This window comes from Oncorhynchus clarkii, chromosome 7 (assembly GCF_045791955.1).
Source record: "Oncorhynchus clarkii lewisi isolate Uvic-CL-2024 chromosome 7, UVic_Ocla_1.0, whole genome shotgun sequence".
NCBI lineage: Eukaryota > Metazoa > Chordata > Actinopteri > Salmoniformes > Salmonidae > Oncorhynchus > Oncorhynchus clarkii.
Genome location: NC_092153.1, coordinates 87,228,420 through 87,244,444, shown reverse-complemented (window position 1 = coordinate 87,244,444; position 16,025 = coordinate 87,228,420). Strand labels below are relative to the sequence as shown.

The window sequence follows — 16,025 nt, the reverse complement described above, 5'->3', positions numbered from 1 at the left end:
TACAAACCCTAACAGACAAGACTATCACATAACAGGAACAATCACGCACAACACATAATGGGAACCAGAGGATTAAATGGGGAAATAATAATAATGTAATGGGAACCAGGTGTGTACAATCAAGACATAACAAATGGAAAACAGAAACATGGATTGGTGGCAGTTAGAAAGCCGGTGACGACGAGTGCCGAACAAGGAGAGGTACCAACTTCAGTGGAAGTCGTGAGAATAACAACAATAACGAGGCTATATATACAGGTGGTACCGGTACCGAGTCAGTGTGCAGGGGTACAGGTTTGTTGAGATAATTTGTACATGCAGGTAGGGGTAAAGGGACTATCCATAGATAATAAACAATGTAAATAGTCCAGTGGCCATTTGATTAATTGTTCAGCAATCTTATAGCTTGGGGGTAGAAGCTGTTAGAGCTTTTTGGTCCTACAAGTGGTTTTTTATTTATACGGAGACTTGATTTCAGTTTTTGATTTTTTAAAAAAAGTTTGAAATATCCAATAAATGTCGTTCCACTTCATGATTGTGTCCCACTTGTTGTTGATTCTTCACAAAAAAATACAGTTTTATATCTTTATGTTTGAAGCCTGAAATGTGGCAAAAGGTCGCAAAGTTCAAGGGGGCCAAATACTTTCGCAAGGCACTGTATAATGATATTTTGGAGGTTATTCCGTTTAAAAAAACGAAAGTTAGCGATTGTAATCCGGCCAAAACATTTCTTTCTGTTTTTAGAGGGAGAGAAACATTGGGCCAGTTGTGCGCCGCCCTGTGGGACTCCCAATCACGGTCAGATGTGATACATAATACTATTTTTTGTTATTTTATTTGTTCTGTCTTTTCTGGAGCATTAATCTGAAATTGCAACCAATCACGGCCGGTTGTGATACAGCCAACCTAATTTAGGAATACATTTGACAATAGCATTCTCCCCCTACCCTCCTTCTAGGCAAGTCTATTTTCCAGCTACCTGCTAATAGCCATAATGGCGCTGTACAACGTGACCGTGTGTGTTTGAAAGAGTATTTTCCATTAAGCAACAATTTGTTTACCTTCATTGGACAACTCTGTTCCAATATTTCTGTAATTCAGTGATATTTATTCCAATAGTAATTCGTTATGGATCCATAACTAAATCAACATCTGCATTTTGAAAGAGTATTTTTATCATCATTTTATTAACAAGGCATTAGATGCCATTATTAGTTACATTGTTTTAGTTTGAATGTGCAGACTGGCACTAAAAACAGCAGGAACGTTTCCCTAGTCAGCGCCATTATTAGTGTAATTCCCATTAAAGTGTTGCTCTGTGCTACCCAGTGTGGTGGGGTGGGGGTCCACTCCCCCTTCCTCATCCTCTATTCCCCATGGGCTAGGTCCGTCTTCTGTGCGCAGCTCTGCGGCCCATCCCGTGTCCCCTGCCCTCGTGCCTTGAACCTTGCGTGCTTTCAGTGGATACAGCTGGAGGACTGCAAGGCAACCCCATTGTGTGCCACTCGGGAGCCATGAACAATATGACCAATATACATATACACTGCTCAAAAAAATAAAGGGGACACAAAAATAACACATCCTAGATCTGAATGAATGAAATATTCTTCTTAATACTTTTTTCTTTACATAGTTGAATGTGCTGACAACAAAATCACACAAATTATCAATGGAAATCAAATTTATCAACCCATGGAGGTCTGGATTTGGAGTCACACAAAATTAAAGTGGAAAACCACACTACAGGCTGATCCAACTTTGATGAAATGTCCTTAAAACAAGTCAAAATGAGGCTCAGTAGTGTGTGTGGCCTCCGCGTGCCTGTATGACCTCCCTACAATGCCTGGGCATGCTCCTGATGAGGTGGCGGATGGTCTCCTGAGGGATCTCCTCCCAGACCTGGACTAAAGCATCCGTCAACTCCTGGACAGTCTGTGGTGCAACGTGACGTTGGTGGATGGAGGGAGACAAGATGTTCCAGATGTGCTCAATTGGATTCAGGTCTGGGGAACGGGCGGGCCAGTCCATAGTATCAATGCCTTTCTCTTGCAGGAACTGCTGACACACTCCAGCCACATGAGGTCTAGCATTGTCTTGCATTAGGAGGAACCCAGGGCTAACCGCACCAGCATATGGTCTCACAAGGGGTCTGAGGATCTCATCTCTGTACCTAATGGCAGTCAGGCTACCTCTGGCGAGCACATGGAGGGCTGTGCGGCCCCCCAAAGAAATTCCACCCCACACCATGACTGACCCACCGCCAAACCGGTCATGCTGGAGGATGTTGCAGGCAGCAGAACGTTCTCCACGGCGTCTCCAGACTGTCACGTCTGTCACATGTGCTCAGTGTGAACCTGCTTTCATCTGTGAAGAGCACAGTGCGCCAGTTGCGAATTTGCCAATCTTGGTGTTCTCTGGCAAATGCCAAACGTCCTGCACGGTGTTGGGCTGTAAGCACAACCCCCACCTGTGGATGTCGGGCCCTCATACCAGCCTCATGCAGTCTGTTTCTGACCGTTTGAGCAGACACATGCACATTTGTGGCCTACTGGAGGTCATTTTGCAGGTCTCAGGCAGTGCTCCTCCTGCTCCTCCTTGCACAAAGGCGGAGGTAGCGGTCCTGCTGCTGGGTTGTTGCCCTCCTATGGCCTCCTCCACATCTCCTGATGTACTGGCCTGTCTCCTGGTAGCGCCTCCATGCTTTGGACACTACGCTGACAGACACAGCAAGCCTTCTTGCCACAGCTCACATTGATGTGCCATCCTGGATGAGCTGCACTACCTGAGCCACTTGTGTGGGTTGTAGACTCCGTCTCATGCTACCATTAGAGTGAAAGCACCGCCAGCATTCAAGTGACCAAAACATCAGCCAGGAAGCATAGGAACTGAGAAGTGGTCTGTGGTCACCACCTGCAGAACCACTCCTTTATTGGGGGTGTCTTGCTAATTGCCTATAATTTCCACCTGTTGTCTATTCCATTTGCACAACAGCATGTGACATTTTTCGTCAATCAGTGTTGCTTCCTAAGTGGACAGTTTGATTTCACAGAAGTGTGATTGACTTGGAGTTACATTGTGTTGTTTAAGTGTTCCCTTTATTTTTTGAGCAGTGTATATTGTCCTGCTAATAACAGGGTTGATAATATATCTGTGAGAATATCCAAGGGGCTTTTATATCATTCTAAATTAATTATAATAATCGCTTTGTTTAAAAATAACAATATTTTGGAGATTATTTTGTTTTCAAATAACGTAAAATGAGGGACACAAAGGCAATTCTTGAACATGGGATAAGACATTGTTACTAATTTGTAAATAAAGCCAGTTTGTTATTTAGAATGATTTATTTTTGTTTTTAGAGTGAGAGAAACCCAAAAACCTACAGTCATCTCATGGGTCTCCCAGTTGAAGGCGGCACGGGAATGGAACCAGCATCTGTAGCAACGCAGCTTGCCCTGCTATGCAGTGTCTTAGACCATTGCGCCACTCAGGCGCTGTACAGTACAACGTGCCTGTCGGGAGTGGCCTACAGTATTACAGTAAGAGAAAAATAATCCTAAAAGAATATACACCTTAGTGTAACAACAGTTTTAGTAAGTAATACTGAAGTTGTGCACAATTATTACTTTGTATTTAGGTTTATGTTGCCCATTCATTGTCAGTTAGAGACACAGTAGGACCCAAAAGCATAATCAGTGCTCTAACTCCCCCTTGTGGTGGTCTGGAGCAATGACGTGGTGACACAGGGTACTGTACTAAACCACAAATTACCTGTTAAGTCCCGCAGCATAATCACAAAACCTTTAGTGGCGCAACCACTGTAGACTTGGCGCTCTAGTACCATTTGCTTTGCGGTAGCAGAGGATCCAGTCTATGACTTGGGTGACTGGAGTCTGACAATTTTATGGGCTTTCCTCTGACACCACCTATTATATAGGTCCTGGATGGTAGGAAGCTTGACCCCAGTTATGTACTGGGACGTACACACTACCCTCTGTAGCGCCTTATGGTCAGATGCCGAGCAGTTGCCATACCAGGCGGTGATGTAACTGGTCAGGATGCTCTCGATGGTGCAGCTGTAGATCTGGGAACCCATGCCAAATCTTTTCATTCTGCTGATGGTAAAAAGGTTTTGTTGTGCTCTCTTCACGACTGTCTTGGTGTGTTTGGACCATGATAGTTTGTTGGTGATGTGGACACCAAGGAACTTGAAACTCTCGACCCGCTCCACTACAGCCCGGCCTATGTTAATAGGGGCTTGTTTGGCCCGCCTTTTCCTGTAGTCCACGATCAGCTCCTTTGTCTTTCTCACATTGAGGGAGAGGTTGTTGTCCTGTCACCACTCTGCCAGTTCTCTGACCAAGTGCAACTGCACTTGAAGAAACTTTCAAAGTTCTTGACATTTTCTGTATTGACTGACCTTCATGGCTTGATGTAATGATGGACTGTCATTTCTCTTCGCTTATTTGAACTGTTCTTGCCCTTTTTTTGGGGGGTCTTTTTCCAAATAGAGCTATGGTCTGTATACTCTACCTTGTCCCAACACAACTGATTGGCTCAAACGCATTAGGAAGGAAAGAAATTCCACAAATGTACTTTTAACAAGGCACACCTGTTAATTGAAATGCATTCCAGGTGACTACCTCATGAAGCTGTTGAGAGAATGCCAAAAGTGTGCAAAGCTGTCATCAAGGCAAAGAGTGGCAATTTTGAAGAATCTCAAATATAAAATATATTTTGATTTGTTTAACACTTTTTTGGTTACTACATGATTCCATATAAGTTATTTCATAGTTTTGATGTCTTCACTATTATTCTACAAATAAAGAAAAACTCTCGAATGAGTAGGCGTGTCCAAACTTTTGACTGGTACTGTAAATGACAAATGTGTGTTTTGTGGCCCAGAGACTCTTGGGACTGCGCTCATGTCAGAAGATAACCTACTGTTTATTTGGAAGACTCTGATATTGTTTTATTTTGACCCAACTGTTATGTACCCCGGTTTAATTTTCTTTGATAATTTTTCTCTTTATTCATAAGATGAAGTGGGGGGAGAACAAACCCCTGTTTAAATTGTTTAAGATAGAACTGAAAGATCATTTAGAAGTAAACCCCAAAAAGCATCAAACCTTTTGACATGTAATACTCCTGTCTGTTACGTTGATGTTGTCTGTATATTTCTGCTTTTGTGTCATTGTTCAATAAAATATAAAATACTAAGGTTGCTTTGTTTTCAGGGAAAAAAGACTGATTGCCATTTGTCTCATTTGTCTCTCAATCTCTGATTGGCAGATATAGTACCATGGATAGAACACACATTTTGATTGGTTTACAGTTTAGGTACTTTTATGTCTAGCTAGTGAACATAAAAGTAAGTATTTAGAACAAATTTACTCAACCCAACACCGATGGGAGCTAGTGTAGCCCAACACCGATGGGAGCCAGCATAGCCCAACACCTATGATTTCCAGTATAGCCCAACACCGATGGTTGCCAGTATAGAGCTTGCGAGCTCTGTACTGGGCAGATTAACATGCGCAACCAACAGACAGGGTGGGGGGGTTACGAACTTGACGACGACTCATATTTCCTGCAACTTTCTGAAGAGGCAGCAAGAATGCGTGTGTGTGTGAGCGGTGCACGTCTACCACTTTGATAAGGAGATACATACAGTGGGGCAAAAAAGTATTTAGTCAGCCACCAATTGTGCAAGTTCTCCCACCTAAAAAGATGAGAGAGGCCTGTAATTTTCATCATGGGTACATTTCAACTATGACAGATAAAATGAGAAAAAAATCCAGAAAATCACATTGTAGGATTTTTAATGAATTTATTTGCAAATTATGGTGGAAAATAAGTATTTGGTCACCTACAAACAAGCACGATTTCTGGCTCTGACAGACCTGTAACTTCTTCTTTAAGAGGCTCCTCTGTCCTCTACTCGTTACCTGTATTAATGGCACCTGTTTGAACTTGTTATCAGTATAAAAACCACCACAACCTCAAACAGTCACACTCCAAACTCCACTATGGCCAAGACCAAAGAGCTGTCAAAGGACACCAGAAACAACATTGTAGACCTGCACCAGGCTGGGAAGACTGAATCTGCAATAGGTAAGCAGCTTGGTTTGAAGAAATCAACTGTGGGAGCAATTATTAGGAAATGGATGACATACAAGACCACTGATAATATCCCTCGATCTGGGGCTCCACGCAAGATCTCACCCCGTGGGGTCAAAATGATCACAAGAACGGTGAGCAAAAATCCCAGAACCACACGGGGGGACCTAGTGAATGACCTGCAGAGAGCTGGGACCAAAGTAACAAAGCCTACCATCAGTAACACACTACGCCGCCAGGGACTCAAATCCTGCAGTGCCAGATATGTCCCCCTGCTTAAGCCAGTACATGTCCAACCCCGTCTGAAGTTTGATAGAGAGCATTTGGATGATCCAGAAGAAGATTGGGAGAATGTCATATGGTCAGATGAAACCAAAAAATAACTTTTTGGTAAAAACTCAACTCGTCGTGTTTGGAGGACAAAGAATGCTGAGTTGCATCCAAAGAACACCATACCTACTGTGAAGCATGGGGGTGGAAACATCATGCTTTGAGGCTGTTTTTCTGCAAAGGGACCAGGACGACTGATCCGTGTAAAGGAAAGAATGAATGGGGCCATGTATCGTGAGATTTTGAGTGAAAACCTCCTTCCATCAGCAAGGACATTGAAGATGAAACGTGGCTGGCTCTTTCAGCATGACAATAATCCCAAACACACCGCCCGGGCAACGAAGGAGTGGCTTCGTAAGAAGCATTTCAAGGTCCTGGAGTGGCCTAGCCAGTCTCCAGATCTCAACCCCATAGAAAATCTTTGGAGGGAGTTGAAAGTCCGTGTTGCCCAGCAACAGCCCCAAAACATCACTGATCTAGAGGAGATCTGCATGGAGGAATGGGCCAAAATACCAGCAACAGTGTGTGAAAACCTTGTGAAGACTTACAGAAAACGTTTGACCTCTGTCATTGCCAACAAAGGGTATAAAACAAAGTATTGAGATAAACTTTTGTTATTGACCAAATACTTATTTTCCATCATAATTTGCAAATAAATTCATTAAAAATCCTACAATGTGATTTTCTGGATTTTTCTCATTTTGTTTGTCATAGTTGAAGTGTACCTATGATGAAAATTACAGGCCTCTCTCATCTTTTTAAGTGGGAGAACTTGCACAATTGGTGGCTGCCTAAATACTTTTTTGCCCCACTGCACCTAGTTAAATAAAGGTTTTTAAAAAGGTACCCTACAATATGTAGTGATATTAGTTATTTGTCTCCCGAGAAAGATCTAACAGCAGATATTAGACAAGCCAGTTATAGAGGTTGTAGGCCAACTGAGCTGACTGAAGACCGCGGCATAGATGTGGTAAAGAGGTCTACTCTAGAGGAACTCGACCAAAACAATGGAAGTGTCATGGAAACGCGTGGGGTAAAGATCCTGAGTCTCCTCATTGCCCTACCGCAAAATGTGCCTAGATTTAGGCTATTGTTTTAAATGTGTATTTCACACTATGTTGAGGTACAAAAAAATCTATAACGCTTGTATGGATGACAACCCCAATACATGTTGATGTCACCATTACCAATCAACTGCATTACAGTGAAAAAGGACTTTGACTACCACAACTGATTTATGTATGCTAACTATGTTAACCAGCTTATACGAACTGGCATTAGCTACTTCTAAACCTGAAAAGGGACAACTGCTACATGTTATGCAGCTAAAACTGCCAAATATGTCCAAATCGGACTTAAGTAACCACATTGTTGGCCTGTACATAAATCATGGCGGATGAGACGAATATCCACTTTGTTAAATCAGATTTGTTGAATGGGCCAATCTGGTCAATGGAGCATGTTCGTGTATTTACATGATGTGATGAAACGTTGAAACTAAGTGTTTGTTTGTACATCCCCTACATCCCCTCTACTCCGATTTCTATCTATCCCATCCCCTACATCCCCTACATCCCCTCTACTCCGATTTCTATCTATCTATCCCATCCCCTACATCCCCTCTACTCCGATTTCTATCTATCCCATCCCTACATCCCCTCTACTCCGATTTCTATCTATCTATCCCATCCCCTACATCCCCTCTACTCCGATTTCTATCTATCCCATCCCCTACATCCCCTACATCCCCTCTACTCCGATTTCTATCTATCCCATCCCTACATCCCCTCTACTCCGATTTCTATCTATCCCATCCCCTACACCCCCTCTACTCCGATTTCTATCTATCCCATCCCTACATCCCCTCTACTCCGATTTCTATCTATCCCATCCCTACATCCCCTCTACTCCGATTTCTATCTATCCTATCCCTACATCCCCTCTACTCCGATTTCTATCTATCCCATCCCCTACATCCCCTACATCCCCTCTACTCCGATTTCTATCTATCCCATCCCCTACATCCCCTCTACTCCGATTTCTATCTATCCCATCCCCTACATCCCCTCTACTCCGATTTCTATCTATCCCATCCCTACATCCCCTCTACTCCGATTTCTATCTATCCCATCCCCTACATCCCCTCTACTCCGATTTCTATCTATCCCATCCCCTACATCCCCTCTACTCCGATTTCTATCTATCCCATCCCCTACATCCCCTCTACTCCGATTTCTATCTATCCCATCCTCTACATCCCCTACATCCCCTCGACTCCGATTTCTATCTATCCCATCCCCTACATCCCCCCTACTACGATTTCTCTCTATCCCATCCCCTACATCCCCTACATCCCCTCTACTCCGATTTCTATCTATCCCATCCCCTACATCCCCTACATCCCCTCGACTCCGATTTCTATCCATCCCATCCCCTACATCCCCTACATCCCCTCTACTCCGATTTCTATCTATCTCATCCCCTATATCCCCTCTACTCCGATTTCTATCTATCCCTCTATCCCATCCCCTACATCCCCACTACTGTGATTTCTATCTATCCCATCCCCTACATCCCCTCGACTCCGATTTCTATCTATCCCTCTATCCCATCCCCTACATCCCCTCTACTCCGATTTCTATCTATCCCTCTATCCCATCCCCTACATCCCCTCTACTCCGATTTCTATCTATCCCATCCCCTACATCCCCTCTACTCCGATTTCTATCTATCCCATCCCCTACATCCCCTCTACTCCGATTTCTATCTATCCCATCCCTACATCCCCTCTACTCCGATTTCTATCTATCCCATCCCCTACATCCCCTCTACTCCGATTTCTATCTATCCCATCCCCTACATCCCCTCTACTCCGATTTCTATCTATCCCATCCCCTACATCCCCTCTACTCCGATTTCTATCTATCCCATCCTCTACATCCCCTACATCCCCTCGACTCCGATTTCTATCTATCCCATCCCCTACATCCCCCCTACTACGATTTCTATCTATCCCATCCCCTACATCCCCTACATCCCCTCTACTCCGATTTCTATCTATCCCATCCCCTACATCCCCTACATCCCCTCGACTCCGATTTCTATCCATCCCATCCCCTACATCCCCTACATCCCCTCTACTCCGATTTCTATCTATCTCATCCCCTATATCCCCTCTACTCCGATTTCTATCTATCCCTCTATCCCATCCCCTACATCCCCACTACTGTGATTTCTATCTATCCCATCCCCTACATCCCCTCGACTCCGATTTCTATCTATCCCTCTATCCCATCCCCTACATCCCCTCTACTCCGATTTCTATCTATCCCTCTATCCCATCCCCTACATCCCCTCTACTCCGATTTCTATCTATCCCTCTATCCCATCCCCTACATCCTCTCTACTGTGATTTCTATCTATCCCTCTATCCCATCCCCTCTACTCCGATTTCTATCTATCCCTCTATCCCATCCCCTATATCCCCTCTACTCCGATGTCTATCTATCCCTCTATCCCATCCCCTACATCCCCTCTACTGTGATTTATATCTATCCCTCTATCCCATCCCCTACATCCCCTCTACTCCGATTTCAGAGCACTCTTGTCTGAGTCCCAGAACGCAGAATAACTAATTCATTTACGAACGTGCAATACCCATTCAATATGATCATGTCGGCAAAAAAACGTAATTCAATTGTTGCCAGCAGCACTGTTACAGTCACCAACACGATGTATAACATGAAACAGCCTAACAAGCTCTGCGAAGGGGAGTAAAACGGTCAGAGTGAGGTGTTCTCTCATTTGTGTCTGGAAGTGGCTAGCAAGACTTCAGCAAGTGTGATTGACTGCTGTTGTGAGGTCAGAATGCTCGGATCAACCCTACTCCTCTGCCAGAGCGTCTAGTGTGCGCTCTGAACGCTCCGAAAGCGAAACACTCTAAATTTATGAATGGACAATCTAACAACGCTCTGAATTTATTAACGTCCAGAGTGCACTCTGAGCACACTGGTACTCCAGATTGAATTTACAAACACATCCTAAATTGCAAGGTACTTTCGTAGCAAGGCGTTGTGGAAGTGTCTTCTGAAACACAAACACACATGGTTCTTGCTGGCTCTTGCTATCTAAATCCCTAACTGATCAGCTAGATTGTACAGCCAGTTGCAGGTATGACCAAGCTATGCTACAGATGAAGTTGGATGTTTACATACACTTAGGTTAGAGTCATTAAAACTCATTTTTCAACCACTCCACAAGCTATAGTTTTGGCAAGTCGGTTAGGACATCTACTTTGTGCATGACACAAGTAATTTTTCCAAATATTGTTTACAGACTGATTATTTCACTTATAATTCACTGTATCACAATTCCAGTGGGTCAGAAGTTTACATACACCAAGTTGACTGTGCCTCTAAACAGCTTGGAAAATTATGTCATGGCTTTAGAAACTTCTGACAGGCTAACTGACATCATTTGAGTCAATTGGAGGTGTTACCGTGGATGTATTTCAAGGCCTACCTTAAAACTCAGTGCCTCTTTGCTTGACATCATGGAAAAAGAAATCAGCCAAGACTTCAGAAAAAAATTGTAGACCTCCACAATCTGGTTCATCCTTGGGAGAAATTTCCAAACGCCTGAAGGTACCACGTTCATCTGTACAAAACAATAGTATGCAAGTATATACACCATGGGACCACGCAGCCGTCATACCGCTCAGGAAGGAGACGCGTTCTGTCTCCTAGAGATGAACGTACTTTGGTGTGAAAAGTGTTAATCTATCCCAGAAAAACAGCAAAGGACCTTGTGAAGATGCTGGAGGAAACGGGTACAAAAGTAAAACGAGTCCTATATCGACATAACCTGAAAGGCTGCTCAACAAGGAAAAAGCCACTGCTCCAAAACAGGGGTTGGCAGCATCATGTTGTGAGGGTGCTTTGCTGCAGGAGGGACTGGTGCACTTCACAAAATAGATGGCTTCATGAGGAAGGACAATTATGTGGATATATTGAAGCAACATCTCATGACATCAAATCGCAAATGGGTCTCCCAAATGGACAATGACCCCAAGCATACTTCCAAAGTTGTGGCAAAATGGCTTCAGGACAACAAAGTCAAGGTATTGGAGTGACCATCACAAAGCCATTTCACATTCTTAAAATAAAGTTGTGATCCTAACTGACCTAAGACAGTGAATTTTTACTAGGATTAAATGTCAGGAATCGTGAAACCTGAGTTTAAATGTATTTGGCTAAGGTGTATGTAAACTTCTGACTTCACCTGTATATTAGCTGTATATTGGCTAAACACAAGGTCTTTAGCCTACACATAGAACTGAATTAGCTTTCCTCCACCTCAACAAATTAAATGTATTTTTTTTTTGTGAGTTTTTAAATTGCTTAGAAATCAAGCAAATGACCTTCAGGTTATACAAATAAAAAGTCTAAATAAAAGTTCATTGAAATGGCTAGTTGCGGGATGAAGCTAGGACAATCCTTGTCCTGCAAAGAAACATTTTTTTTATATACAAAATGATCAATATCCTACATCAATATATATATCTATATATTTGTCTATATCTATATCTATCTATATATATGTATCTTTATCTATATGTAGTATATATATCTTTATCTATATATAGTATATATATATATATATCTTTATATCTATAAATCTTTATCTATATCTATATATATATTTATCTTTATCTATATCTATATATATATATATATATATATATCTTTATCTTTATCTATATCTATATATATATATATATATATATATATATATATATATATATCTGTATCTATATCTATATATATCTATATATATCTTTATCTATATCTATATATATATATATATATATATATATTTATGTATATCTATATCTTACTATCTTTACTGTCCATTATTCACCTACAGTACCAGTCAAAGGTTTGGACACCTACCCATTCAAGGGTTTTTCTTTATTTTTACTATTTTCTACATTGTAGAATAATTGTGAAGACATCAATACTATAAAATAACACAAATGGAATCATGTAGAAACACGCTCTTGGCATTCTCTCAACCAACTTCTTGAGGTAGTAACCTGGAATGCATTTCAATGTAGAAAATTGTAAAAATAAAGAAAAACCCTGGAATGTTAACTTTTGACTGGAATTATAAAAAAATAAAATATTAAATAGGACGATTCTAGTGCAATTATATTCACTCAGAAAAAAATCTCATAATTTGTGAGGAAGATGTTATTCTTTTTGATATACACTGTGGATAATGTCTTGACAAGATGATTAAACATAAAAACATTTGTAATTTTGTCATACCTTCAAAAAACTATTAGGCAATCATAATTTAATCAAAAGACACTATTTCCATCATCTCAAGAAAGAAAGTTAGACAAAAGAAAAATCCTCCCTGACGAACTGATGAAAAGGTTGTCCATCTTTAGAACAGGTCTCCTGTTTCTGACGTTTCCATTTCACTTGTTTTGTACAACATTGGTTTCGTCTAATAAACCTGGTTCAATGGAAATATCCCCACTTATAGTGCATTCGTAAAAGTATTCAGACCCCTTGACTTTTTCCACATTTTGTTAATCTAAAATTGATACAATAATTTTTTTCCCCTCATCAATCTACACATAATTCCTCATAATGACAAATCAAAAACAGGGTTTTAGACATTTTTGGAAATGTATTAAAAAAAACAACAGATACCATATTTCCATAAGTATTCAAACCCTTTGCTATGAGACTCGAAATTGAGCTCAGGTGCATCCTGTTTCCATTGATCATCCTTGAGATGTTTCTACAACTTGATTGGAGTCCACCTGTAGCAAATTCAATTGATTGGACATGATTTGGAAAGGCACACACCTGTCTATATAAGGTCCCCCACAGTTGACAGTGCATGTCAGAGCAAAAACCAAGCCATGAAGTTGAAGGAATTGTCCATGAAGCTCAGAGACAGGATTGTGTCGAGGCACAGATCTTGGGAAGTGTACCAAAACATTTCTGCAGCATTGAAGGTCTCCAAGAACACAGTGGCCTCCATTAAATGGAAGAAGTAGTCAGGATCGAGAGAAAGAAGAACGGCGTAAAGTATAGCGAGATCCTTGATGAAAACCTGCTCCAGAGTACCCAGGACCTCAAACTGGGGAGAAGGTTCACCTTCTGACAGAACAACGACCCTAAGCACAAAGCCAAGACAATGTAGAAGTGGCTTCGGGACAAGTCTCTGAATGTCCTTTAGTGGCCCAGCCAGATCCCGGACTTGGAGAGACCTCAAAATAGCTGTGTAGCAACGCTCCCCATCCAACCTGACAGAGCTTGAGAGGATCTGCAGAGAAGAATGAGAGAAACTCCCCAAATACAGGTGTGCCGAGCTTGTAGCGACATACCCAAGAAGACTGGAGGCTGTAATTGCTGCCAAAGGTGCTTCAACAAAGTACTGGGTAAAGGGTCTGAATACTTAAGTAAAGTAAATGTCATATCTTAATTTTTTTATTTGTAATACATTTTCAAAAACTTCTACAAATCTGTATTTTCTTTGTCATTATGTGGTTTTGTGTGTAGATTGAGGGAAAAAACTATTTAATCAATTTTATAATAACGCTGTAATGTAACAAAATCTGGAAAAAGTCAAGGGGTCTGAATACTTTCCAACATAATCTTGGCTGATACTGCTCTGTAAACAGAGACCTGAACAGACAGGTTTATATCTTGGCTGATACTGCTCTATAAACAGAGACCTGAACAGACAGGTTTATATCTTGGCTGATACTGCTCTATAAACAGAGACCTGAACAGACAGGTTTATATCTTGGCTGATACTGCTCTGTAAACAGAGACCTGAACAGACAGGTTTATATCTTGGCTGATACTGCTCTATAAACAGAGACCTGAACAGACAGGTTTATATCTTGGCTGATACTGCTCTGTAAACAGAGACCTGAACAGACAGGTTTATATCTTGGCTGATACTGCTCTATAAACAGAGACCTGAACAGACAGGTTTATATCTTGGCTGATACTGCTCTATAAACAGAGACCTGAACAGACAGGTTTATATCTTGGCTGATACTGCTCTATAAACAGAGACCTGAACAGACAGGTTTATATCTTGGCTGATACTGCTCTGTAAACAGAGACCTGAACAGACAGGTTTATATCTTGGCTGATACTGCTCTATAAACAGAGACCTGAACAGACAGGTTTATATCTTGGCTGATACTGCTCTGTAAACAGAGACCTGAACAGACAGGTTTATATCTTGGCTGATACTGCTCTATAAACAGAGACCTGAACAGACAGGTTTATATCTTGGCTGATACTGCTCTATAAACAGAGACCTGAACAGACAGGTTTATATCTTGGCTGATACTGCTCTATAAACAGAGACCTGAACAGACAGGTTTAGTATTTTATTATCAGCTCTGACTCATGTTTAATAAGGCTGAGGGGCAGAGAGAGATGGCAGAGAGAGGTGGCAGGGGCAGAGAGAGATGGCAGGGGCAGAGAGAGATGGCAGGGGCAGAGAGAGATGGCAGGGGCAGAGAGAGATGGCAGGGGCAGAGAGAAATGGCAGGGGCAGGGAGAAATGGCAGGGGCAGAGAGAAATGGGAGGGGCAGAGAGAAATGGGAGGGGCAGAGAGAGATGGCAGGGCAGAGAGAGATGGCAGGCGCAGGGAGAGATGGCAGGGGCAGAGAGAGATGGCAGGGGCAGAGAGAGATGGCAGGAGCAGAGAGAGATGGCAGAGAGATTGCAGGGGCAGAGAAAAATAGCAGGGGCAGAGAGAGATGGCAGGGGCAGAGAGATGGCAGGGGCAGGGAGAGATGGCAGGGGCAGAGAGATGGCAGGGGCAGGGAGAGATGGCAGGGGCAGGGAGAGGAATGAGAGTGGGGTGTGAGGGATGAGTGTGGAGGAGAGGGGGATGAGAGGTTAGGAGAGGAGAGATGAGGGAAGGAGAGGAATGAGAGGGAGAGGAGAGGAGATGAATGAGAGGGGAGGAAGGGAGAAGAGAGGAGAGGGGAGGAGGGAGAGGAGAGGAAGGAGAGAGAGAGGGAGGGAGGTGGGAGAGGGGAGGAGAGGAATGAAAGGGGAGGAGAGGGGATGAAGGAGAGGGGAGAGGGAGTGAGGGAGGCAAGGAGGGAGGATGAGAAGGAAGTGAATGTACCACTGTGACGTGTGTGTGTGTGTGTGTGTGTGTGTGTGTGTGTGTGTGTGTGTGTGTGTGTGTGTGTGTGTGTGTGTGTGTGTGTGTGTGTGTCCTCTCCTCTCCAGGTGTGCTGCAGTTGTTGTGTGCTGGGTCTGGCTCTACATGCTGAAGGTAGAGGGTGTGATGCCCACCAGTACCTGGGGAACCCCTGTGGTCATGTCCTGCTCACCTGCTGTGAAGAGGAGGGGCTCAGCCCTAACCCTAACCAAACACAGAGGAGGAAGGAGAGGCCCAGACCTACTACCCTGTCTGAGACAGGTAAATCTCCTCACACCAGAATTACTGCCCTGTCTGAGAAAGGTAAATCACCTCACACCAGACCTACTGCCCTGTCTGAGACAGGTAAATCTCC

At 42.8% G+C, this 16,025-nt stretch overlaps 1 protein-coding gene across 1 annotated transcript in view; it reads left to right on the top strand.

Moving 5' to 3' along the window:
- Window positions 1–16,025, top strand: part of LOC139413953 (fibulin 2) — a 114,718-nt gene that overhangs the window by 51,283 nt on the left and 47,410 nt on the right. Inside the window, exon 6 of the mRNA XM_071161844.1 lies at window positions 15,739–15,931. Within this exon, the coding sequence (XP_071017945.1) occupies window positions 15,739–15,931 (193 nt within the window). The remainder of the gene's footprint in view (window positions 1–15,738; window positions 15,932–16,025) is intronic.